Genomic DNA, 26,150 nt, shown 5'->3' on the forward strand with positions numbered 1-26,150 from the left:
TACGCAACTGACGAAATTGCTATTTTAGTGTAATTTTTTGATTTTCCAATACTTTTTATGTAAATAATATACTCTTCATTCGTAACGATAAAATGATTAGTTTTCGAGATATTTGAAATTAAAAATGAAGTGACACAATACATTAATCAAAATAACCGTGTCGTTTCATTTTTAACTTCAAAGATCTCGAAAACTAATGACTTTATCGTTACGAATGAAGAGTATATTATTTTTATAGAAAGTATTGGAGAATCCAAAAATTCAACTAAAATAGCAATGCCGCCAGTGGCGTAGAATTTGGAATGTGTCAACCATTCACTTTCCCCCGTCGTACGCCTCTGGTAATAGCCAGAAACGTTTGTTTAACGTAATTTAGTAATTTGTACAGTACCTATACTTTCTGCCAAGTATGAAAAGCATACGTCAAATAGTTTTTAAATGCTGAGCAAAAATAGTTTTTAAATTTTTAGATAAGTAAGATCAGTAAGGAACCACATTTTATTTAAGTGTTTTAGGTTAAATCTTCGTATTTTGTGCTAAGGTTTCTCCAGTTACTATATGGACAATTATTAATGAAACACCCTGTATAAAACTCATTATGTATGTTTATGATTAGAACACGATTAAATAAAACACAAACTTTATCACACATTGTATTTAGGTACTTAGAAATAGGATATCACACTAACATATATAATGTAAAAAGCATAAGTATTTAGACGAAAACTGACAACAAAAAATATATATAAACAAATATACATAAATATTTACAAAATCACCAAATAAGGTTAATTTTAAATAAATTACAGAAGTAATACATGCAAGTAAAGCATTTAAAAATCTCAACTGGGACTTTCCAAAAATAACCTACAACGTTCTCTTTAAATAGACGATGACGTCACAACTCAACCGTGCCACGTTGACAAATCGTTCAATTTTCGTCGTGGCATGGAAAAACATTTGTTGATCATTAAGAAACTTGTTTCATCGTCTATTTACAATAAATAAGATGTAAGAGCGGTGTTGCTTATACGGTTATATCATTGTTCGTATTTCCAACACCGATTCAAAAGACAAGGTATTTTTCTTACTGAAAATGGTAACCGTCAAATTTATATTGACAGGAAAAGCTGTATGACCGAGGGAGAGATTGTTTATACGAACACGATAACTATCTTTCGACTACGACGATTTATTCGCCTTTATTAAGGATTTATTGAGAAATTCACACCGAGAATCATCCGAGAATGCAGTACGGCTAAGATAGGGCAATACATTTCTAATGGGGAATAAACGCACAGTGTTGTCGGTCTTCACCAGTTGTGTCTCTCAAGAGTGTCGCACAGGAACTGTGGCAACACTGAATGCGCATTCCTATCTCAACCGTATTGCAATCCCAGTGGGAATTTCACGTTAGACACACTATTCTACTATAGATAATAAGTCTGGCTACTGCATAATACATAATGCATAAAGACAAGGAACTAGTGACAACAGTTAAGCGAAGAAAAGTAGCTTATTTCGGCCATATCTTTAGAAGCGATAAGTATGGTTATCTTGTATGTTTCACTTATTTTAAGTGGGACTCGTGCATACGATGCTAATAAAATATTGATGAAATCGAAATTATTAAATAAAAGAACCAAAATGACTATCTACAGAATGATTGTGAAACCTGGGCAATGACAAAAAAAGATGATGCCCAACTCAGGACATTCTAGAGAACGATACCGAAAAAAGTATATGGCCCGGTGCAAGAATAAGACGGCACATGGAGAATGGTGAAACGACGAGGTTAATGAATTGAATGAAGGGTATGATATTGTAAGATTTGTAAAACTGTCATGGCTGGGACATGCCCAGAGAGAAGAAGATGCAAAAGCAGCAAAGAAAATATTACAATAGAAGCCGATAGGAAGGCGAAAAAAAGGAAGGCTCAAAACGAGATGGTCGGATGACGTGGAAGACGACCTGAAAACCATGAGTATAAGCCAATGAAGAGAAGGACACAGGGAGATCTGAATGGAAGAACATAGCCAGACAGGTGTACAGGATTTATATTAGCATTCAAAAAATAAGAGTAATCCATATCGATTTAATTTTTAAAAGTCTCAAACAAATATTATTTACATGCATTGTTTTGATTTCGTAAAGTAGGTGACATTGCTTCTGCAATGTAGATCACTCGTTTTGAAAAACAACGGAGTCAGCAATTTTGTACTATTAGTATTTCATGGTCACATTCAGGTATGAAACCATAACAAAACAATTACGATTTATTTATAGATACGGAGAAAGTAAAGCAGAGATCATTCATTATTCATCATTCATTGTTTAACCATCAATGTAATTAGAATATAGACTTTTGTCCACCAACTCGTTACTGGCATATCTAGTGTTGGCAAATAAAGATATGTCTGGTAAATAGTGTTCAACTTAATCAAACCCCTCATCAGGGGTAACTACCCCAACCACCATAGAGGCAAAGATCCATCCAGATTTATGATTCCAAAAGAAGAAGTATGGTTTTTTGCAGTTGATCGTTGAAAGAAAGATCGAAGAATGACGAGGCATTGGACGAAAGAAGTTCTCTTGGCTGCGAGACTTACGCCAATGGCTATGTCAGCCCAATTAGAGGATTAGTACAAGATAGAGAAGAATTTCAGTTGATGTTTGCTAACATCCGATGAGGAGAGGGTACAAGAAGAAGAAGAAGAATTTCTTTCTTAATTAGTTAGACCCAAAGAGACTTATGTGGGCTGGTCACAGAGTGAGGTTGGGTAACGACATACAGCCCAGAAGAGATTTAGACAATAAAATGTGGAGCGGCCGACCAGAAGAGATTATGAGGCTTCGATGAGCTGGTCGTGTAATGAGAATGGGTGACGAAATATCCGGAAGAACCCTAGCAAATAAAATTCAGGGCACAAGATCAAATAAAACATGGCGAAATAAAGTGGCAGTGGACGTGTTAAATTTTATGAATATCAGAACTTGCAGAAGAGACGCAGGATCGCCCACATTGGAAACAGAAATAAATTTGGACTATAGCCATTCGAAGAAGAAGCAATGAAAAAATGTACCACACGTTCAACAGAAACATCATCATTTTCACACGCCGCCCGTGGATTGACGAAGAAGAGATCAAAACAATTACATATACTAGTGTTTTTGGGATTTCCTCAATACCCAAAGAGTCAAACAGTTCATTGAGTTTGATTATATCAACAAAATTATAGTCAAAGGCTTGGTTTAAATAAATTCAATTTTACAACAAAAAAGTTATTTTTTTTTTCAATGCAAGACAGAAACTTTTGACTGTACCCTAAAATTTGTCGGCACATTTGTTCAATTTTTGTTATAAAGTACATATAGGCAATGTAAAAAATAGTTTGATGCGATGAGCAAAATGTTATTAGAACAAAATCAAAGTAGACGGTTTCGTTTCGATTCAATTCGAGTCTCTTACCATTCTCTGACACGTGTTTCTACGTCTACCCGTCATCAGAGAGGCTCGAAAGAAGACTGAACTGAATCAAAACGCACTGACTGCTTGGTAAATATATTGAAATATACCAACGCACGCCTTTAGCGACCTCTTAACGAGGAAAGATGAAGTGAGTTTAGCGTAATCACGCTACTAAAGGCGATGCTAGGAATATTTCTATTCCACTAATGCATAAACAGTTTACCCATCTAAATCACCATCATTACTAGAACATAACTCAGAAAGAGCAGAAAACAACAGCTTAAAATAAATTCAAAAAAATATTTCGTATTGCACTATAAATAATATAGCTAGTCATTTTGAACGAAACCATTTTCAGTAGCACTAATACGTCTTATTTGTAATTTTAGGGAAAATGGCACATTATCGATAATAAATTAATAACTATAATAACTTCAGAAATATTTTGTAACATAGACAATATACAAATTCATACTTTCCCATCTCTGAAGCAAAATTATACGAGGGGCACACCTTAAATCAGAATTTGTTTATACAATAAAATGCGATTTAAATAAATAAAAACTAAAATAACATCACAGATATTACAGAAATGTGCATAAAGTCGATATTTTTTAAAATATACAGGGTGTTTTTGTATGGTTCTGTCAAAACAGGGGATTGTCTGTCAAAATATGAAATTTTTGAAAAATTTTCAAAAAATAAATACGATAGAATATAGATTGCGTAGAATACTAGTTTTAATTCCACGAAATTGTCTTCACGTAGTTTGTCTTTACGGCCTTATGTTATTCTTCTGTTTCCAAAATTCGTCTTCCAATTATGAAGAGTTATCGACAATTCTTTAATTTACTGATATGTTTTTACGTTTTTGTGTCCCTATACTTATAACCGACTCTACTCACTTTTTTGTCTATTTCGAAAAGTTGATTGAATCAACTTTTAATACGTTAAAAATGGCACTCGATGCTCTAGTATATAAATAGTCGTTACTTAAGCACACATTTTATATATATTTGAAAGTTTTTCAAACATATTACCAATTATTTATATTAATTTAGAGATTTCGTCTTAAAAAAACATCCTGTATATTTAGAAAAATATAAAATGATGATTATGCTATACCCGACAATAAAATTAGCGGATTTCCAAACACTCAATGCCACATATAGAAAATACACCTTTTGTTTCTTAATATCAGTGAAAATCGAAAACCTGAAACATTTCAAAGCATACGGAAATAGAACTTTAGAAATTGTTCCTAATAAATTCGAATTTATTCATTATAATTGTGATTAATAATAATTCTTTAATTTTTCATAATTCCCCACATTCACTACTATCCCGATAATCTGGCAACTCTGCGCGAAACTCAAAATTGGATAACTTTTCGCGCAAGTCGTGAGTTACTCCATTCACTCACGGTAAAATATTGCAAAACCTTTTCAGTTTTAAAGAACCGCTTGGATTGACATGAAATTTGGCATACACATAGCTAGCATGTCAAAGAAAAAGTGATATTGTCCCGATGTGTGCTTCTGCCTGGGGATGGGTACCGCCTCTTCTCGGGGGTGAAAAACATACGTTCAAAATAAGTCCGGAAGTGGATAAACTGACTAATTCTAGGAAACTTTTGTTCTATAGTCTTTTCACCAAGTTAATTCTTTTTTCAATATGTATATTAATTGTTCAACAAAAACGCCACGTTTTTGGACGGGTTGCCGCAAATAACTCAAAAAGTAAGTAGTATTGTATCGAAAAAAGTACTGTTAGCAAAAATAGAGCTTAAAAAAGTGAAAAAAAAAATGATGTATGTATGAAGTCTGTATACCCAGTAGAAACAGGGTTAGAGCTAAATAAATATTCATAAAATTCCAAATCGAATAATTCAACGTTAAATAATCAAAAAATGAAGTACTTTTCGGGGAAAACTAATAAAACCTTTTTTAAAATGTTTAAAAAAAGCTTTATTATTGCTTTTTTTAAGTTTCTAGCATCAAAAGTAAGCAAGTTACGCTCCAAATAAAGTTGGTAACTTTTGTTTTGGTAAATAAAATTATGACAATCACTTTAACTAACTTTATTTAGAGCATAATTTGTTTATTTTGACGCTAGAAACTTTTTTAGAAAACAAAAATAAAGCATTTTTAAATAATTAAAAAAACTTGTGATGAGTTTTCCCCAAAAGTGCTTCATTTTTTTACGTTGAAATATTCGATTTGTGACGAAAGAACCAACTTTTCATTAGCTACAACTCTTGCTTCTACTTAATATACAGTTTTTCACTTTGTCATAACCTATATTTTGTCTAGGAATATTTTTTCGATAAAATACTTACTTTTTGAGTTATTTACGGAACACCGTCTAAAAACGTTGTTTTTTCGTTGAAAAATGGAACATTATCACTCGCAAATGACTCGAAAAGAATTGACCTGGTCAATTCAAACCGTGAGTAAATGTACTAAGTAGCATGCTGTCCAATTTGGCCTTGAAATTTTTGCAACCGTGTCCTTTTGACGGTAAAGAATGTAGGGAATTAACATTCTCGGTAGTTTTTTTCCGAAAACATTTGTGTATAACATGAGATTGAGAACTATAGTAATAGTTTCTAACTAACTAACGAATCTTAAAGTTTTAAACATAAGAATGCGCATGCGTAATGTAAACTTCGACACAAATGAAACATTATAAACAATGTTCTCAGTGAAGATGCAAAACAGCACAGATCCAAAACAAAAGGTGTAAAATCTATACGAAAAATGATTTCAATTACATCTGTTACAACTAACTGCAAATTTTTTCGAAATTCAATTAAGTATAGCATCCCTACTTCTTCTCGAACTAAAATCAAAATTAGTTGACTTCTGGAAGAGCTTTATGGTCTTCTGGATCTTGATATGTATGTGTTTGAATGAAAGATCTGTTTGTGCCGGTCCTCTTAAGACTTACGTATTTAAATATTATTGGGTTAAAACAACACACATTTCTGCGGACAAGATATAAGTAGAAGAAAAACAACCACCGAATCTTGGGGTTGTTTAACAAACGATTTTATTTTAATAATAAAGATTCTTGTCCCGGTATCAATAGGTTTTAAAATAATGTCACCAACAACAGTATCATGATATTATTAAATAATTTCTAGATTTCTTCATTAAAGATAGGTAATCTTCAATAAATACATTTGTGGAAAACAAAATAAAAAGACTCGATCTAGTTCGGATGCTTTTGAAGTGATGGAATCCAATTTTTGTTGGCCATCTTCCTTCCTGTATTCATAATAGTTGGCCAAAGCAACTTAGTCTTCTGTAAAGTTTTACTTAAAGCCGCATTATTCGGCTCGAAGGACCAATGTATCGTAACAGGCATACACTTTTTGCGTATTTAGTGTTCTATAAGTACGTGTAAATGAACAATTGTCAGAGGAAATTGAAATTAGACGTGGGGTGAGACAGGGATGCGTATTCTCGTCAATTATTTTTAATGCGTACTCGGAAGATATCCTGAAAAACGCGCTTGAGGGTGAAATAGCTGGAATAAAGGTAAATGAAATGGAAGAAGAAAATATTGAAGATCTTCAAAAACTGTTAGCTAGAATTAGCGGAGTATGAAAAACAATATGGCTAACACTGAACGTCAAGAAGACAAAATTTATAACAATGATTAACTCAACAAATGCCAAGAGATTTATACCTCAGATATCAGCAAGGAATCAGCTCAAAATCACTACAGGTTTCTTCACCGGACATTTTCCAGTAAAAGGATACCTGCTCACGATAGGACTATACAATGGAGATCTCAGTTGCAGATTATGCAATAGAGAGACCGAGACAGTCAGACATATATTGTGCGACTGCGAGGCTCTGGACCGCAAAAGACAAGCAATATATGGAGACTGCGGACCAAAGTCCAAAAGCATATAGCACTAACCCAATGGAATTTTACAGGCTAGAGAAGGGCACTCCTTTATTGAATTGTGGGTCATGAGAACAAACGGAAGAAAGCACAATAAGCCAACAGGCTGCAGCGCGACCGGGGATCATGTACGGACGGCTTCCAGAAGGAAACAACTCCACAAATAATTACTTCCAGGAAATCCAAATCAGAATAAAAAAAGAGAGCAAATTTCAACAAAATGAGAAGAGTGCCCTGCACAAGAGATTTAAAGTTGGAGCTAAGAGCTAGGTTGGCGAGGTGCTATGTTTTCTGGAACTTTGTTTTATGGAGCGGAAGCTTGGATCTTGAATGCGACACCAATGAAAAAACTGGAATCAATCGAGTATAGAAGAATCTGAAAATATCCATTGACAGAACACGTCACAAATAAAGAGGTTCTGACTAAGATGAATAAAAAATGGAAATATTGAATAGGTACAATCAAAACAAGAAAATCTCGGACATATTACACGTGGAGAGAGATATAACTTGCTTCTACTGATTATGCAGGTAAAGATCCAGAGAAGCATAAGAAAACGTATAATATGATGACTGCGCAATCTGAAAGAATTTTTCAGAGCAGCCTTCTCTACAGTCCGAATAGCCATGATGATTGCCGATCTCCATCGCAGAGGTAGCACTTAAAGAAGAAGTGGCACTCTACTTTGGTAGTTACAATATAATTATATTTTAAATATCCTACGAGATGGTTTTACTATCCCCTAATATATATAATCCCCTACTCCAAGCCTGTCTATCATGTGCCATTTCGTCTTAAAGATTTCTGCCGTGCAATGTGCATCTTAAGCATTGCGTTTCTTAACTTCGACTTAGTATAAAGCCAATCCTTCCTTCTAGCATTTGTAATAGTGTAACGGTTTGACGCTACGAAATCAGTTTTGAACTCTTTAATTATTTTTATAATTGTTTTCTCTTAATCTAACAATTAATTTCTCTAATTTTCTCGTAAATAAATATTTACGTGACGTCACACTTCGGTGTACGGAACGTACTCTACACCTCTGGTGGTGAATTTGATTCGTGTTCTGAAAATTTGACAAGGCGGTCGTGCTTTACTTGGCTGTGAAGTGCGCTGGAAGTAGGTCGACGTACATTTCTTCCAAATGACGGATGATTCCTATTCAGGCTCCAACAGGAGTTGTGTCCCACACATGTCTCCCTACTCCAGACAACCCTTTATATGACTGAATAATACTGAAAAAGTGACCATTAACTAATCTCATTTAACCTTGAACATGTGAGTGTGAATATATGAACAGATAATGACTTTGAAATTGAAATTTGAAAATAGAATATGATTTATCTGAGAGAATATGATATTTATAAAAATATATTGACTTTATAAAACTATTGGATGTTCAATCAGTTTAAAACCTACAGCGAAGTAATGATAATTATTTTCAATATTAATTTGAGGACTTCAAAAATGTTTGGTTATGTAAAACCAAAAACACATTAATATACCTATAATTTCCCTTGAATGAATATTAAATAAAATCGAAACAATCTACATACTTCACTTAATGGATTCACTAAGGAAATTTAACAATGAAACTAATATTTCTAATATTCCATAACAAAAAAAAACATCCCAAGGCTAACAAAAAATTATTATAAAAAAGAACCCTCACCGGATGATTCCTATTCAGGCTCCAAGAGGAGTTGTGTCCCACACATGTCTCCCTACTTCAGACAACCATTGGTGGTAACTTTTCACTTTAAAATTGATGTTAAATAAAATAAGTTGGATGGAAATCATCCGCCATTATATGGTACCATACCAACCTCACATCCAGATACAAGATAAGTGCCGATTGCCGATCATTCCTCTCTCGTTCAAAGAGAAGAACGTCAAACTCTCACGGAACACGAATTAAACGTCAAGGAACGATTCAACAAGTATGTTCCGTAGACGCCGAAGTGTGACGTCACGTAAGTAGTCCTTTACGAGAAAATTAGAGAAATTAATTAAGAGATCAAGAGAAAATAATTATAAAAATATTTAAAGAATTCAAAAGTGATTCCGTAACGTATCAGACTGTTACAATAGGCGCCAACGACCATACCTACTTTAAGCGTTCTTTAGTACAAAATACAAAAGTATTTATCTCACTGAAGTAGCTATCGGAGTTTTAGATTTTGGAAAAATTGTGAAGAACACTTCTTACTTTTCACCACAAACGTTCACCAGAGTCTTTCAACAGAAAGAGTCAGTATCCGGCTCGAAGGACCAATGTATAATATCAGGCCTATACGTTTGTGAGATTTAGTGGTGTTCATTTGTGCCCTTTTTGCCATATGAGTTCTAATTTAACATGATACTGTAAAAGGTAATTCTTGTGACCAAAAAATCAATTCCAATTGGACATAACGAACAAGTTAATAAAAAATAAAAGTCGTTTCATTAAACAACCCCTCTTTTTTTTTGTTTACGATACTACGAAATATTTTCATAAGATCCAAACAAATTTGATTAATTGACTTACAGGTTACATACAGATATTGTGCGATTATTTGAACTTTTATACACAAAAAATCATATCTCTTAAATTTACGATATACAAAGAAATCACAAAAATAAATATAATATACTGATTTGTTTTTTTATTCTAAAAGAAAGAGGTTTTTCAAAAATATTGTTAACATAATGAATCGTAAGTAAATTGGGAGTGAGAACAATTGGCCAAGCTAAAAAAATACAGTCATTTGCAGTGCTATTTTAAACAGATTAACAGCCATATGAGTATTTCTGTAGCTTTGCTCATGTCATCACTGAGAGTTTGCTTAAGATCCACTATACTTTTTATCATAATTCAATAAAATTTACAAGTTTTACAATAATAAACACCATATTATGTTTTCTCTTAAAGTACCTCACACGATTAGTGAATATTTTGAGAGAGAAAGACTATCCGGCTCGAGAAGGACCACTGTTGTGTAATTCTTGATTGGATTTTTTTCTATTCATAACGTTTTAAAACTACGGTGGGCTGATATGTGTATCGGTCTTGTGCATTCTCTCTTTTTTATCCTCGGTCTTTTCTGTCTTTTCAAGGCTCCATTGTGTGTGCCTTTTTCGCCAATTTGAACTGGCCAATATTCTATTTGCTCTCTCCCACCATTGTTGCCAGCTCTGACTTTCTTCCCACGAATTATAAAACTTGTAAATTGTATTTATGAGTAAAGAAAATAATTCTGGCACGTAATTGAAAGCCTTTGCCAGTTCTACTCCACCAAATTGTAATTATTTTTGTTTCGAACACAAATTGCGTTTTCAATAAATTTCATAGTAGTTATTCTATAAAATTAGCTTTATACTCCGGTCAAGTTACACATCCGAGGTTACAAAAATTAGCAGCTAGCTGAAAATTCGCAAGATTGTTCAAAATACCATCATAAATAAAAAAATTACTCGGGTCAAAGGTCACAAAAACGGGGTTTGCGCAATTTGCAGCGAAACGGTAAGTTTTATCATAAAATTAGTCTTGACGAAAATTGTAGATTAGTTAATTATCTATAAAAAATGTTCAACCTTTTTTTTCTAAGAGCCACCGTTTTTGAGATATAACGATTAAAAAAGTTGAAAGAGTTGCAATCGTCATGGTGGGAGTAAAGTTTGAACTGTTCTAATGAATTGTCGACTAACTTCCAACCCCAGTCTTTTGGGTCTAGCTAATAACAAATGCACACTTGAACTTGGTAATATACCCGAAAAAGATGTTGATGAGTAAGACAAGATAACTGCACTTGCTTTTACAAAACATATCGAAACTTATCTAAGCACGTAATTTTTTTAGGAGCTCTATACATGGAGAGAAGAAAGCTAATTCCGTGGGTAATAACTTCTTGTGGAGTTGAATTAAGTTTTTTCAAAACTTCAGTACATTGAAGTAAATCTTATTTTTCAAACATTTTAAAAGAGTTGTTTTACCCCTCCTGAAAAATGCAGATGTCGTATCATCAATTTCAACAGTAACAATTTCACCTCTAGTTAAAATTTTAGCACAAATAAAACAATATTCTGACATTTTTATTATATAGATTATAGGTAAATATAGGTTTAACACGTATTTTCACTCGGAGCAGTACCATGTAGTACCTACTCTAGACTAATTGATGCAAGGAGAGCTAGAGTGGCCTGATTTTAACATTACTTTACATAATCAAAGAAAATGATCAGAAGCTATCAATGTCCGATTGTTTTAGTAATTGTATGTTGACCTATAATGACATTTGGTCAACATAAAACTACTAAAACAATCGGACATTGTTAGCTTCTGATCATTTTCTTTGATTATGTAAAGTAATGTTAAAATCAGTTAGGCAACTCTGGCTCTCATATTCTCAAGTAATACCTCGAGGGTGGATCTACCTAAAGGATTTCGCATACCCTGGAAAAAGATTACGATGTAATTTGCATAATAGTAAATAAACTAAATTTGCATAATGTTCATTGTATACTGTAATGTTTATTCGTACTTAGCAATTTTTTTATTAACCCCACATTTATTACAATCTATCTATACAATCTAAACCTAAATGTTTAGGTAGATAACAGACAATAAGTAATAGGACTGACAATAATTAGGAATGACATGTAGGGAGGCATCCAGTGATGCACCCCTTTTTTAAAACTTAGCCTACAACACTGACTATTTCTGACATAAACTTATTCACATTAATTTAGTACCTATTGTTCACTTAACTCTAACGGAACTTTTCGTTTTAACCTAAGAACAGTACGCGGTTTATTCACTAAATTTTTTGCCAACACGTTTGGATGCACTTTTCTCTGTATGTTTTTTCGCGCACTTTTTGATGTCATCTTTGACGTATTGTAGTCCGGCGTCCCGATGGATGGCTTCATTGGTTATGAACCATGGAACTCCTAGTATTGATCTCAATATTTTGGACTGAAATCTTTGTATGATTTCAATGTTGGAATGTGCGGCGGTTCCCCATAATTCTATCCCATAAGTCCACACTGGTTTTAGGATGGATTTGTAGATTAATATTTTATTTTCAGTTGATAGTTTTCATTTTTTGCCCAACAGCCAATATATGGTTCTTAACTTATGACCCAGTTGTTTTCGCTTAGTAAATATATGCTTCCTCCAGTTTAATCTTCTGTCCAAGTACATACCTAGATATTTGACTTCATCCCCTTGTGGGACCTTTACCGTTTAAGTATACAGCAGGACATGTTTCCCTAAGCGTGGTAAATGTTAGGTGTAGCGATTTGTTTTCATTAATTTTGACTCTCCATTTTGTCATCCATTGTTGAATTTTATTTAGATTATTTTGTAAGATTTCTGAGGCTATTTTGGGATTTTTGTTCGATGATAGTATTGCCGTATCATCCGCAAATGTGGCTGTAGTGATATGTGTATCTGTCGGTAAGTCAGCAGTGAATATAAGGTATAATATAGGTCCTAGTACACTTCCTTGGACTCCACTTCCAAGAATTTGTTGTATGTTTGTGTATTCATTCTCATACTTTACCTGGAAGTTTCTGTTGGTGATATATGACTTTAAGAGTATATAGTAATTTGTAGGTAAATTCTGTTTTAGTTTACATAACAGGCCTTTATGCCAGACTTTATCAAATGCCTGACTTACGTCCAGAAATACCGCCGAGCAGTACCTATTATTTTCAAAGTCCTCGTTGATTCTCTCTACAATTCTATGTACCTGTTGTATTGTTGAATGTTGTTTTATAAAACCAAATAAACTAAATTTGCATAATGTTCATTGTATACTGTAATGTTTATTCTTCCTTAGCAATAAACATCTCTCTTACAAAGTTGACTTTCATTATTGTGTTCAAACCCTTCTGAGAAAAGATTATGGTGATTAGCCGACGTGCCGATAAAACGTGTATATGCCCACAAAAACCATCTTTACAAAGTGAATAGAACGCATAAATAAGAAGAATTAATATTTTGATTTTGCAACTCGATACTTTGTCATATCAATTTTCTATTTTTGTTGGGAATAAGCCGTAAAATTAATATAATAATTCTTATGATTGTCGCGTTTTATTCACTTTGTAAAGATTTTTTGATTTACTACAAGATTAGATTACAAGATTTCTTATAAGATTTATTCACATCCCTCGGTAAACCGCCAAGCTATAGTAGACACGCGACGGTAGACCGCATACTATAGTAACACCAACGACCCTAGCCACGCAGACAATAATTGAATAGGAGATGTTCCTCAAGGTTACACTGTCATGTAAAATGAGGGACCTGTAGAGACTTTACTTGTATTACAGCTTCAGTGATGTATATACGTGGTGTACTAATACCTATTATGACGATTACGACTCAAATCTCAAAAAACGGCTGCTGTTAGGAAAAAAGTATTGAGACATTTGTTTTGTTGGAACTAATTTTATGATAAAACTTATCGTTTCGCTGAAAATTGCTAGAAACCCATTTTTGTGACCTTTGACACCGAGTAATTTTTTTTCTACGGTTCGGATCGATGAGGGCTTTTTAGATTTCATTCATGATGGTATTTTGAACAATCCTACCAATTTTCAGCTAGTTGGGAATTATTCTAACCTCACACCTATTTTTGGGTCTAACTAGACCGGTCTATTAGGCCACTTACACTGGCGCCGAATAAAATACAATTTTTTATTACCAAAATATAATCCGCTAAAATTAGCTGTCACTAGGACAGAATTCAGTTAAAAATTTCCCTAATCATGCTCAAAGCTTGTAGAAGCACAGTTGTACCTGAATCCGATAAAATCATTTGTACAATATTTACCCATATTTAGGGAAAAATTGGTACACTTGCGGTGATTATGACCAATCAGAACGATGTATTTCGGTCACGTGACTTAAAAATTACCCAGATCTGTGGAAATTTGAGGAATATTTCTGTTAACAAAACTTTAAATTGTTTATAAATTTGGACAATACAGAGTGAGCGAAGATAAACTTTCGTGGTACATTTTTTATTCGGTGTACAACTGAGCTCCTACCGAAAGAAGTGCTAAATATAGACATTCTTCTATATACCCTTTTAAAAGAATTACCTAAAACGTTTAAAATACTTTCCAAAATATTGGAGTTTTCATAGCTTTTAATCTAGCGTTTTGGATTTAGCTAAAAATTGGACAGTGGCAAATCCTTCTAAAAAATATGGCAACTAAATGTATATTACATCATAGGAGCAGTCTACATTACTTTTAGTTAACGTCGTTAGCTTATATTTTAGTTAGGCCTTCTAAAGAGTTAACTGTTTTGTGGTGAACATTTCAAAGTTTCAATTTTTAAATGTAAGTTACACAACCAAGGAAAACCATATTTTCCTTTGAATTTACTTTTGAAACACGAATGAAAATATTCTTGTTGTTTAACGACAGTCTACTAACTGGTCACTGTAAAAATAAGCATAACATTAACAAATAATGGCCAAACCACCTAAAAAACACATTGGAACGAAAAATAAGATACAAACAAGAAATAACAAGGAAAATAAAAGGAAATATATATATGAGGAAAAAATAACAAAAACAGAAGAAAAGAAGAGCTAACGACATTAATAAATACGGACAAATAAATTACAGAGACAAAAGAAATGGCTAAGGAATGAACAAAACAAGAAAGAAACGAGAAAAATATTGAAGCTTCTATCTATTTATAATTTTGTCAATTTCAAATGTTCACCACGTACACTGAACTAATGTATTTTATTTAAATCTAACATCCATTTCGCGTATTCTTAATTCTGGAATGCAAAAAGTGCCATATGCTGATTCACTGTTCACTTTGTTACATTCCAAATACTTATATTTTGAAAATATACTAAGAACAATCAGTCTTATGACAAAAAGTCAGTAAAATGTTAAATGATAAATTTAAAAGTGATTTTGCTTCCGAACATGAAACGCAAACGAACAATACAACTCATTGCAATGAAATTCCAACAAAATTTCGATGCCCAATTCATTGTTTAATTAATTCATACTTTTTAAAACTGGATTTTCCAAAAATTGGTTTAGAAATCTCAAACTAATTCAAATTAAGAAATGCCGAAGGTACTTACGTCCAAAAACATGTTTGAGTTATAAAAAATGCTGAAAGTATAGAATATTTTATCAACTGGCAACACTGTTAAATAATACAATTTTTTGTTTTTGGTTTATCTCAGTGTAATACAGAGTTACGAGTCTAATTTGTTGCGAGATCCTTATGGAGGATGAAAATTGTTTGAACGGGATGTTCCAGTGATTTTAAAAAGTTTTCTCGCTATAAAATAAATTTACGTGCATAGAAACCGGCCCACTTAAAAATTTTGGTCATTTTTGATGTCTCATATTTTCTAAACCTGTTGGCCGATTTAAGTGATTTTTTGAACATGTTATAGCCTGATTCTTTATCAATACCACTGTAATAATATTGTTGGTAAACAGGTAAATTTTCATTGTATACCGGATGTACTAATTAAACTGTGTTTTTTTTCTCAAAGTTCGCATCACCCTGTGGACTATTCTAGCATTTATAAAATACTGAAAATAAAACCCAACTATAGCCTCAGGTTTTCTTAACATTCTGTTTTTTGATTCATTCGTTTATGTTGGATAATAAAAAAGTTAGGTACTTTAACAACTAGACATGTTCTTAATCAATACAGGGTATGTCTAAATAAGTGCGACAAACTTTAAGGGGCAATTCTGCATGAAAACATAATGACAGTTGGCTTTATAAACGTATGTCCGCAAATGTTTCGTTTCCGAGATACGGGATGTTGAATTTTTTCTTAGAATCTGACGATTTGTTTATTGCTTTAAAACCAGTTAAGGTATGCAAATGAAATTTGGTAGGTTTTAAGAGATAGTTATTGCGGATTATTTGACATAAAATTAAGAATTTAATATTCACCATGGGCGTACATGCCGGTAATATGATATGTCATATTACCCGTATGCGCGCCAATGGTGAATATTAAATTCTTAATTTTATGTCAAAAAATCCGCAATAACTATCTCTTAAAACCTACCAAATTTCATTTGCATAACTCAACTGGTTTTAAAGCAATAAATAAATCGTCAGTTTGTATGAAAAAATTCAACATCCCGTATCTCGGAAACGAAACATTTGCGGACAAACGTCTATCAAGCCCAATCGTCATTATTTTTTCATGCAGAATTACCCCTTAAAGTTTGTCGCACTCATTTAGAAACACCGTGTATTGATGAAGAACATGTCTAGTTGTTAAAATACCTAACTTTTTTATTATCCAACATAAACGAATGAATCAAAAAACAGAATGTTAAGAAAATCCGAGGCTATAGTTGGGTTTTAATTTCAGTATTTATATGCTAGAATATTCCACAGGGTGATGCGAACTTTGAGAAAAAATCACAGTTTGATTGGTACACCCGGTATACAATGAAAATTTACCTGTTTAGCAACAATATTATTACAGTGGTATTGTTAAATAATCAGGCTATGACCAAATTTTTAAGTGGGCCGATTTCTATGCACGTAAGTTTATAAGATCAAATTTTGTACGTTATATCCCATGTTTCAACATCTATGATGTTAACAATTTGATGATTACATCCCGCATGTAACAATATAGTGTCCAAAGGTTACAAATACGTTTTGGGACGTAATTACCTTAAAAATAATAATAATTTCACTATTTGGATAATCATTACATTATATTGCTTTTTAGTCTTAACCTCAGTGATGCATCTTCTTACCACGGGGTTTAATAGTTTCTGATAACTTCCACATAGCGTCTTCTCCGATGAAATCGTCGAAATTTTGGAAAAATGTGATGATTTTTTCTTGTTTTTTGAATGTATACGTTCTAAAAAGAATAAAAATTTAAATTCGATATGCAAAATGGAGAGAACATCAAGGCTATGGTTAAAATGACATGTACAAATATGTCAGAGTAAAGCAAGCGCGAAAAATTGACAGTAACAAATGAAAACCGAACTAACTTCCGAGTTTGTACGAAGAGTATGAGTGGTCAAAAACGGATATAGAAAGTCTTTAGCGGAAAGCAAGATCTCACAAAAGCACAAAAACAACTTTCACTCAGTGCAGTAGACAGAACAACATTAGGTACCGCGGTATCTAGGGGGAAGGGGATTCATGGACATAGGTGAGCAATTGGATAAACATGTTGCTAATTTAAGAACTTATTTTTTGACGGAGGCTGAGGCTGAGACATCTACGTTACATCGCGCAATCTGCGCAGTAGATGACACAATGTCCAAACTGAGGTAACAAGAAATGGGCACAAACCACATATCTAAGCAAGAAAAAATTCCCACCTTGATGGGTAAACCTTTGTAAAGGCGGCATCTCAATAAGGTCAACAAGGATATGTCGACAATACAGCGTCGAACTATTGGTGGACATCAGGAAGGATATCAGAAGGTTTCCTACTTGCCATTTAGGATCAGATTATTCCAACTAGAAATTACCTGAAGTATATTGTCAAAGACCCTCAGGTCCAGAACGACAAATGCCGATACAGATGTCAAACCCAAAAAACCATCCAACATCTTACCGTGAGCTGCCAGACGTGTGTCGGAACTGATTATAAAGAACGTCATGGCTCAGTAGAAAAGATTTTTCACCAAGAACAGGCTAGCAAACTGCTCCAAACCGACCATCTCCCTTATTATCAATACGTCCCTGACAGAATCCTTGACAACGACAACTATAAGCTATACTGGGATATATGGTCATATTGGAGTAAAGGGGAATACAGAGGCTGATAAATTGGCAAATATAGGCAAGACTTTAAATGTTCTTGCAGACATTAAAATAGATAAATTTGACTTTTTACCTTTTATTAAACAAAAAATTGTAAATGAGTTTAAAGTTGAATGGACCAAACAGTTTAAAACTAGAGGGAAATGGTATCAACAATGTCAAAGTGATTTTTCTACAAACCCTTGGTTCCACAAATTCACATTTGTGGATCGAAGGCACTTGACATCAATTATTAGAATGCGAACGGGTCATTGCCTCACACCAGACCATTTGTTTAAAATCAATTGTAGTGATAGTCCTTTTTGTGAATGTGGACAAATAGGAAGTATAACTCATATGTTACTTGAATGCCCAATTAACAAAACAAATCAATTTGACCTGTATCAGGAACTTGTTAATATAGGAAGTCCAACCCCCATTTCAATACAAAATCTCCTATTTAATATTAATAACCAAACCTTCAGAAAGATCAATCAATTTATAACAATATTTCAAATTAAAATATAAAGTAGTTATGTGGCAATCACATTACAGTGTATTTAACGAAGGAAATATGGAAAAATCCAGACCCTTTGAAAAGAGGATTCCCTTCCAATTGCAGTCTAAATACGAGAATTGGCCAAGTACCTAAGAGGTGGAGGCCAAGAAACTAAAAGAAGAAGAAGCTATACTGAGAACGCACTGTGCTCACAGATCAAACAGTGGCACACAATAGACCAAATCTCACACTAGTTAATAAACTTACTAGGAAAACAACCCTAATAGATGTGACGATATCTAACAGTAATAACTACGTGTTAAATACAACGAAAAAATCGTCAAGTACAGAGATCTAAAAATACAAATCCTGAGACAATGGAGAATGGAAACCGTCTTAAAACCTGCTCGGAAGAAGAGGATAAAAATATTTTAGTCAGCCAACATGCTTAATGGGCGGAGAGAATATATAGTTTCTCAATAATAGTACATTATATCAAAACGTAGTGTAATACTTACGCCTTCTTGAATTTCTTCATATTTTCTACAATATTAAACTGCTGCCACCTTTTTGAGAAGTTGATCGAACCATCTGGTAAAAGATTACTGTTTCCTATGTGGACAAAGGTCAAATCTTGTAAGACTAGACCACTGAAAAGTACAAAAACGAACGTTACACCATTTTGTTTAAGTGTTTAATTGTTTTATTGTTAATGTTACGGTAAAAGTAGATAATCTGGTAATTATGCACAATTACAGGTAATTGTACACAATTACCGGTAAACACAATTACCTGTAATTGTATACAATTACCAGAGTCGACGGTACATGTAGGAAATATTGTTAAAAAACCCTTTAATTCTTACTTTTACCGGTAACTGTACACATTTCCCAGAGGATCTTAGTAAAAGTAAGAAATTCAAATTATAACGATCGACACGCAAGCACTTTTTTTACCTTATGTAATTAGCACATAAATCTATTGGGCATGGAGGTAGAACAAGAAGGTTGAAAGAATTACAACAGAAGTACAAGAACATAACTTTATAAATCATAACGATATATTTGGATCTGTGTGAAGCTTGCCAGAAAAAAATCTAAAATTCCCAAAAAAGGTTTATGTCCAGTTGCACCAACAAATAAACGATTGATTTGGATTGCCCGTTAATTTTAAAATATAATTGTCAAAAAACTGTCAAATTAAAAACAGAAATTTTAACGATTCTCCCAAAAAATATTAAATTTTAACCTTTTTCAAAAGAAAAGTGTTCTGTTATTATATTTGATGGTAAAGAATTTAATATTTTTAGGGAGAATCGCTAAAATCTCTGTTTTTAATTGACAATTATTATATAGGGTGTCCCAAAAGTAGCGAAACGGTCGAATATTTCGCGAACTAAACATCGGATCGAAAAACTGAAAAATACGTGTTCAATCATTTTCAAAAATCTATCCAATGACACCAAACACCAATCCTCACTACACCCCCTGGAGGTGGGGTGGGGGGTAACTTTAAAATCTCAAATGGAAACCCCCCGTTTTTCTTGCAAATTTGGATTCGTTACGTAAAAGTAGGCAACTTTTATTCAAGACATTTTTTCGAACTGTGGATAGATGGCGCTATAATTGGGGAACACGATTTATCCTGATACCATAGGTAAATAATTATAGAAACGGTCTAATATCTCATGAAATACACTTCCAAATGAGAAACCAAAAAACAGATTTTTAATCTTTTTCGAAAACCTATAGAATAACACCAAACATGACCATCCAACCCACCCCCTGGAGGTGGGGTGGGGGTAACTTTAAAATCTTAAATAGCAACCCCCGCTTTTTATTGCAGATTCGGATTCGTCATAAAAAATTAAGCAACATTTATTCGAAACATTTTTTTTAAATTTTTGATAGATGGCGCTAATAAATCGTATTTTTCCAATTAAAGCGCCATCTATTAACAATTCTAAAAAATGTTTCGAATAAATTTTGCTTAGTTTTTCATGACAAATCCGAATCTGTAATAAAAAGTGGGGGTTGCTATTTAATATTTTAAAGTTACCCCCCACCCCACCTCCAGGGGGTGGGTTGGAGGTCACGTTTGATGTTATTCGAAAGGTTTTCGAAAAAAATTAAAAATTTGTTTTTTAGTTTCTCATTTGGAAGTGCACTTCGTGAGATACTAGACCGTTTCTATAATTTACCTATGGTATCAGGATAAATCGTTTTTCCCAATTATAGCGCGATCTATCCACAGTTCGAAAAAATATCTTGAATAAAAGTTGCTAACTTTTACGTAAAGAATTAAAACCTGCAAGAAAAACTGGGGGTTTCCATTTAATATTTTAAAGTTACCCCCACCCCACTCCCAGGGGGTGTAGTGGGGGTTGGTGTTTGATGTCATTGGATAGATTTTTGAAAATGATTAACACGTATTTTTCAGTTTTTCGATCCGATGTTTCGTTCGCGAGATATTCGACCGTTCCACTACTTTTGGGACACCTTGTATATTAAAATAAACGGGCAATCCAAATAAATAAATCAATCGTGTATTTGTTAGTGCAACTGGACATTAGTATTTAAATCTGTAGTGTCAAAGGAAATGAATAGTAGATGTCAATGCATTCAACTTTATACATTTAATTTATAAATAACTTTGAAAAACTCCTGATGCAAGAATAAAAAAAACCGCTAAACGCCGTAAAAATGAGTGGCGCATACAATATTCCAGCTACAAAAGATCTGATATGAATATTACGTGGCGCGAAAATGTATTTTCATTTTGATGCAAAATAAAATTTTAGTTTTATTTTAAAAGATTTTTCCATAGTATTTGCTAAATTTGAAGTAAAACGCGCCACAAAAGAGTAACTTATAAATGGTCGCCTTTGTCGCATTATCTCCCAAATGATCTAGTGTCCATCGAATGTACACTAGATTTTTTTTCTATTCGAAATAGATTGAAAAAAAATATTGGGATGGCCGGTTAATGAACTCGAATTGCCCGTTGCCAGATCAAATTTAGCGTCGTAACCACTACAACTACATAAACCATTTCGGGAATAATCGTTAATTTTATTATACTTTTGTAGCTTAATAACTTCTAAACGGCTTAACCGATTTTGATCACTAAACATGAGTTTGAAACATATTGACAAGTAGTATCTGATGCATCTAAGGTCAAGTATGATAACTGAAGCTATTACAGGAATTATTGAGCTTGAAAAACCGTTTTTCCCATAGCAAATAGATTTGATCGTACTTATCAAGCCTATAACTTAAAAATTCGAATTTTTCCGGATATAAGGTAAACACCGTCAGATTCGTCTAGAGTCCTTCTACAAACGCTCAATTATTGGCGCAATTCGTAGGTTGAAATTTTGAGTAATTGTCGAAAAACCAAAATTTTCAAAGTTTAGTTTTTCAGTTTTTCGGCGATAATGAGCCGTGTGTATGTCTGATCCTGACGGCTTAAACACCATCTGAAAGCTTAACTCAACACTATTGATTTGGTGTATTTGCGGTTCTCCTGTTTCTTCTTGAACCGAAAATATATACCCCCAAGAAATATGCCGTTTTGTACCTACCAAGTCCTATAGCTGGCTTATGGGTGGTCAAAAGTCACAAACTACACCGGTTCTGAATCGTCCCTGACCCCCTCTTCAAACAGAAAAAAATTCAGATCGGTTTAACTTTTCCAGTCACATACATACATATCCACAAACATTTTCCCCTTTTTAAATAGAAATTGAAACATATTTCTGAGCTCGGTAACTTTTGAATGGTATAACCGATTTTCAAAATTAGACATGCGTTGGAAATTTGGAAAGGTCATGATCAGTACTATTAGAAGACGCAAACGTGGGACTTCAATTTTCGAAGTTTTTGGGAGTTTTGGGGACGAGAACGAAAAACAGGCCCTAAATAGGAAGGGCCGTAAAATCCACACCCTTGGACCAAAATGGATGGTTGACATATGAATGGGTGAGTCTTTTCCTGAACTTTAAGATTGAAGTTGGCACAATTTTCAATTCAATGTAGGGGAGTGTGGGTGTGCGCCACTGGCGAGAACTACCGTTCTCTGGTAATAGATTTGATAGATATGTAATCCCAAGCAGATAATGAACTGAAATTCATTTTTGTCTACCCAGATCACTTAACAAAGTTTGTACAATTACGGCCGTTAAAAACTAAAAGTGCAGAAGAAGTTGCATTAGTTCTTAATTCTTCTTCACATATTGTGTGCCTTTGGAGCTGCTAGCATTCTTCAAAGCGACAGTGGACGAGAATTCTACCACAGAATTATAGAAGAACTGTGCTCCATGTGGAAAGATAGTACAGGGCAAGCCAAGACACAGTCAGTCAAGTCAAAAATCTGTTGAACGTGCGAATTAAGATATCAAAAATTTGCTGAGTTCCTCGTTGGAAAGCAACCAAACAAACAAGTGGTCAGAGGGTCTTCAATTTGTCCAATTCGCCAAGAACCGAGCTTACCATTCTGGCATCAAGTGCAGTCAGTATGAAGGAAGCTATGTTTGAGGTTGCTGACAAAATTGGTTTGAAAACTTCATCACTGCCATAAGATGCTCTAGAAACTATTTTGACTGAAGAAGATTTGGAAGAGTTGGTAGAACAAATAGAACAAACCCAGTCTGGTCCTGATTTTAAAGAACGTGAAGAAGCAGAAAAGGATGAACCAAATGAGCTTCTAATAGAACAAGATCCAGAACAACCTGAGCAACCATCAGTGAATGCTTCTAATGCGATTCGTTCTGGATTCATTTTGGCTGTTATTATGAGTGTTTAAAATGAGTTATACGAATCGGGCAATAGAGAAGGGCGACTGCCACAGTTGTATAGCAGAAATCAATTTACCATCTGCAAAGACTCATTCTTTCTCTAGACATGGTTCGAAAACTAAACATTTTATGGCGCGAGTATGTTAGAAAAATGTCTTTGTCGGGTGGGCAAGGCTATCAGTGATGTGCTTTCAAAAGTAAATGCAAAAGAGATAAGTGTAAATGTAAAAAAATTGAAAGTTGTGTAATTCCAGGTGCCATGAGAGTTTGTCTTTTGCCATGTCACAACAAATAATTCAGGCAAAAAACTCAATTATACAGGTTAAATAAAATGTCTTATTTTTAATGCAGTTCGATAAAAATCACACTTTTTTAATAGTTGTTGAAATTTATTGTTTTTATTTCATCATTTTATACTTTTACCGCTGGTCCTTGGTAATTGTATACAATTACTGGTAAAAGTAGATAATTGAAAATAATTTCTTAAAGTTACTGTCGACTCTGGTAATTGTATACAATTACCAATTATCTACTCTTACCGTAATATTACCACTACTTACATATAAGGTATACACGGGGGTTGAGTCTCGGCTAGGGCCATTCTGTAAGCCCGGAAACTGGAAGAGCTGTCGATGAGGGCGCAATACTCCTTCAGTCCTTCTTGGACTTGCTTCTGCCACTCCAGTCTTCTGACGGGGGCAGAATCCAGGGCGGATAAAAGCGCCAGATATGAATTGAAGTTGTTTATTTTCCTCAGGTGCTTCATGATTTTGATGAACTTAGAAAAATATTTTTCTCTGGTGTCTTTTCCTTCGGCAGTTAATATTTTTGTTCGTGCCCTAGAAAACCATTAAAAATATAAATAAAAATAGTAATTGAACGCCCGTTTTAATTTTAGTACCCGATCACCAATGAAAGCGCAATATTTGGCCTTTTACCTTGGTAGGTATATTAGTCCATTCTTTCAAAATATCATATTGTAAAACCTCAAAATTCTAAAGAACCGCACCGATTTTAATGAAATTTTACAAGTTAGATTTGCAAGCTTAGGTTAGCTTACTCTTACTCTTCAAAAGTTATGCGTCGTTTTTGTTTTTAAGGGGTGAAAACTACCCTTTTTTACCAAAAATTAAAAACTGCAGATTTATATTTATTTAAATTATGTTTAAGTATTTTAAATAAATATTTGTTTATCCAGTGGCGCACCCAATGTATCTTTTCTTTCACACATACAATCGGTAACTAAAACCACAGCAATAGGGCTTTTCCTCGATGGTCATTTGTTTCGAGTTTCTGTCATATTATGTTGTATAATCTGTGTATAATATTAATATACACGGATTATACGAAATATGACAGAAGCTCGAAACAAATGACTGTGAATGAAAAGCCCTATTGCACTAGCCCATACTATTTACTCTATTCGCCGTGTGCAAGTACTTGGAGGGGATACGAGAAAAGATCGTGCGTGAATAGCGGAGAAATCTTGCAACTTTTTGAAGTTATACTTCTTTAGGCACGAGGGTGAATTTTAACATTCCCTGGCGCATGCGCACACAGACAGTATGGTATTAGTCCTTTATTAGTCGCTACATCTTTTAAGTTATGTAGAGCAAATAAGGTGTGCGTGAAAAGAATGTATTTATTATTAGTGTTTTTAGTAAATATATTTATTATAATTTTTATGTCTGTGGATTTGTCTTCCTCCTTATAAGTATTATTGAAAATGTTTATTTTCAATTAATGTATCTGTCACCGTGATTGTAATTATGTCCAAGAAATGATCGACTGAATACAAAAGCGGTGGTAGGTGATCGGTGGAGCATTCGCCTAGGGGGCGAGAGATCCACTGTTCGAATCCTGACAAAGTCATATCCTTTTTTTTTTTAATTTTTGGTATTCTTTTTGTTTTTTCTAAAATTAGTTTAATATTTAAATACAATACAAAAAAAACTGTTTAAAGTAGATAGGTATATTGATTTCGTTGAAATCATAATATGAAGTTAGATTATATTATAATAGAAGTATAACTTCTTACGTGCGTACAAAGTACACACACATTCTTTTTAAATAAATCATATTGTCAATTGAAATTGTCAAATTGACGTATATTTCATACCTACTGTCATTGAAGAAGAAAAATTATTTGTTGCTCCACAATATTGATATGATATGCAATTATTATATAAAAGTAAATTTAATTAATTGTATTTTGCTTGCAATACTGCATTTTAATAATTAATTTTATTCACTACATACAACTGTTTACCTTTTAATAAAATAACCTCAATATTACTTTATTTCTTTTTATAATTTTTTTTGGGCTATGGCCTTGACAAGTGTCCAGCAATCAGGACTAATATAATTGGTCAATATAATTAAAGTGCGAAAAATGTTGCTGAGTTTCCCAAAGTTATATATGTATATTGTTGTTCTCATAGTTTTACTCTTGCGATTTCTCAAGGAAGTTCTGTAGCAGGAATTCAAAATTGTATGGGAACCGTATAAGCCACTTACAATTTTTTTAACTATCCCAAGCGGCATAACGTTTTAGAAAATCAAATTGATCAGTTAGATCAGATGCCGAAAATAAAAAAATTAAAAAGATTGTGTGCTATAAGATGGATTCAAAGACATGACTCAAGTACATGAATTAATTTCCTTACTAAATGTCATCATTAAAGCATTGGAGTC

General features: G+C 33.5%; 1 protein-coding gene across 5 annotated transcripts in view; it reads right to left on the reverse strand.

Moving 5' to 3' along the window:
- Window positions 1–640: 640 nt before the first annotated feature.
- Window positions 641–26,150, reverse strand: part of LOC114325088 (guanine nucleotide-releasing factor 2) — a 199,781-nt gene continuing 174,271 nt past the window's right edge. For all 5 annotated transcript variants that reach the window (XM_050650950.1, XM_050650949.1, XM_050650947.1 and 2 more), the window contains 3 exons: window positions 24,017–24,295; window positions 19,180–19,311; window positions 641–17,263 (listed from right to left, as the gene is read on the reverse strand). In XM_050650950.1, the coding sequence (XP_050506907.1) occupies window positions 17,134–17,263; window positions 19,180–19,311; window positions 24,017–24,295 (541 nt within the window). In that variant the 3' untranslated portion in view covers window positions 641–17,133. The remainder of the gene's footprint in view (window positions 17,264–19,179; window positions 19,312–24,016; window positions 24,296–26,150) is intronic.

The sequence above is a fragment of the Diabrotica virgifera genome, chromosome 5, assembly GCF_917563875.1.
Source record: "Diabrotica virgifera virgifera chromosome 5, PGI_DIABVI_V3a".
NCBI classification, from domain to species: Eukaryota; Metazoa; Arthropoda; class Insecta; order Coleoptera; family Chrysomelidae; genus Diabrotica; species Diabrotica virgifera.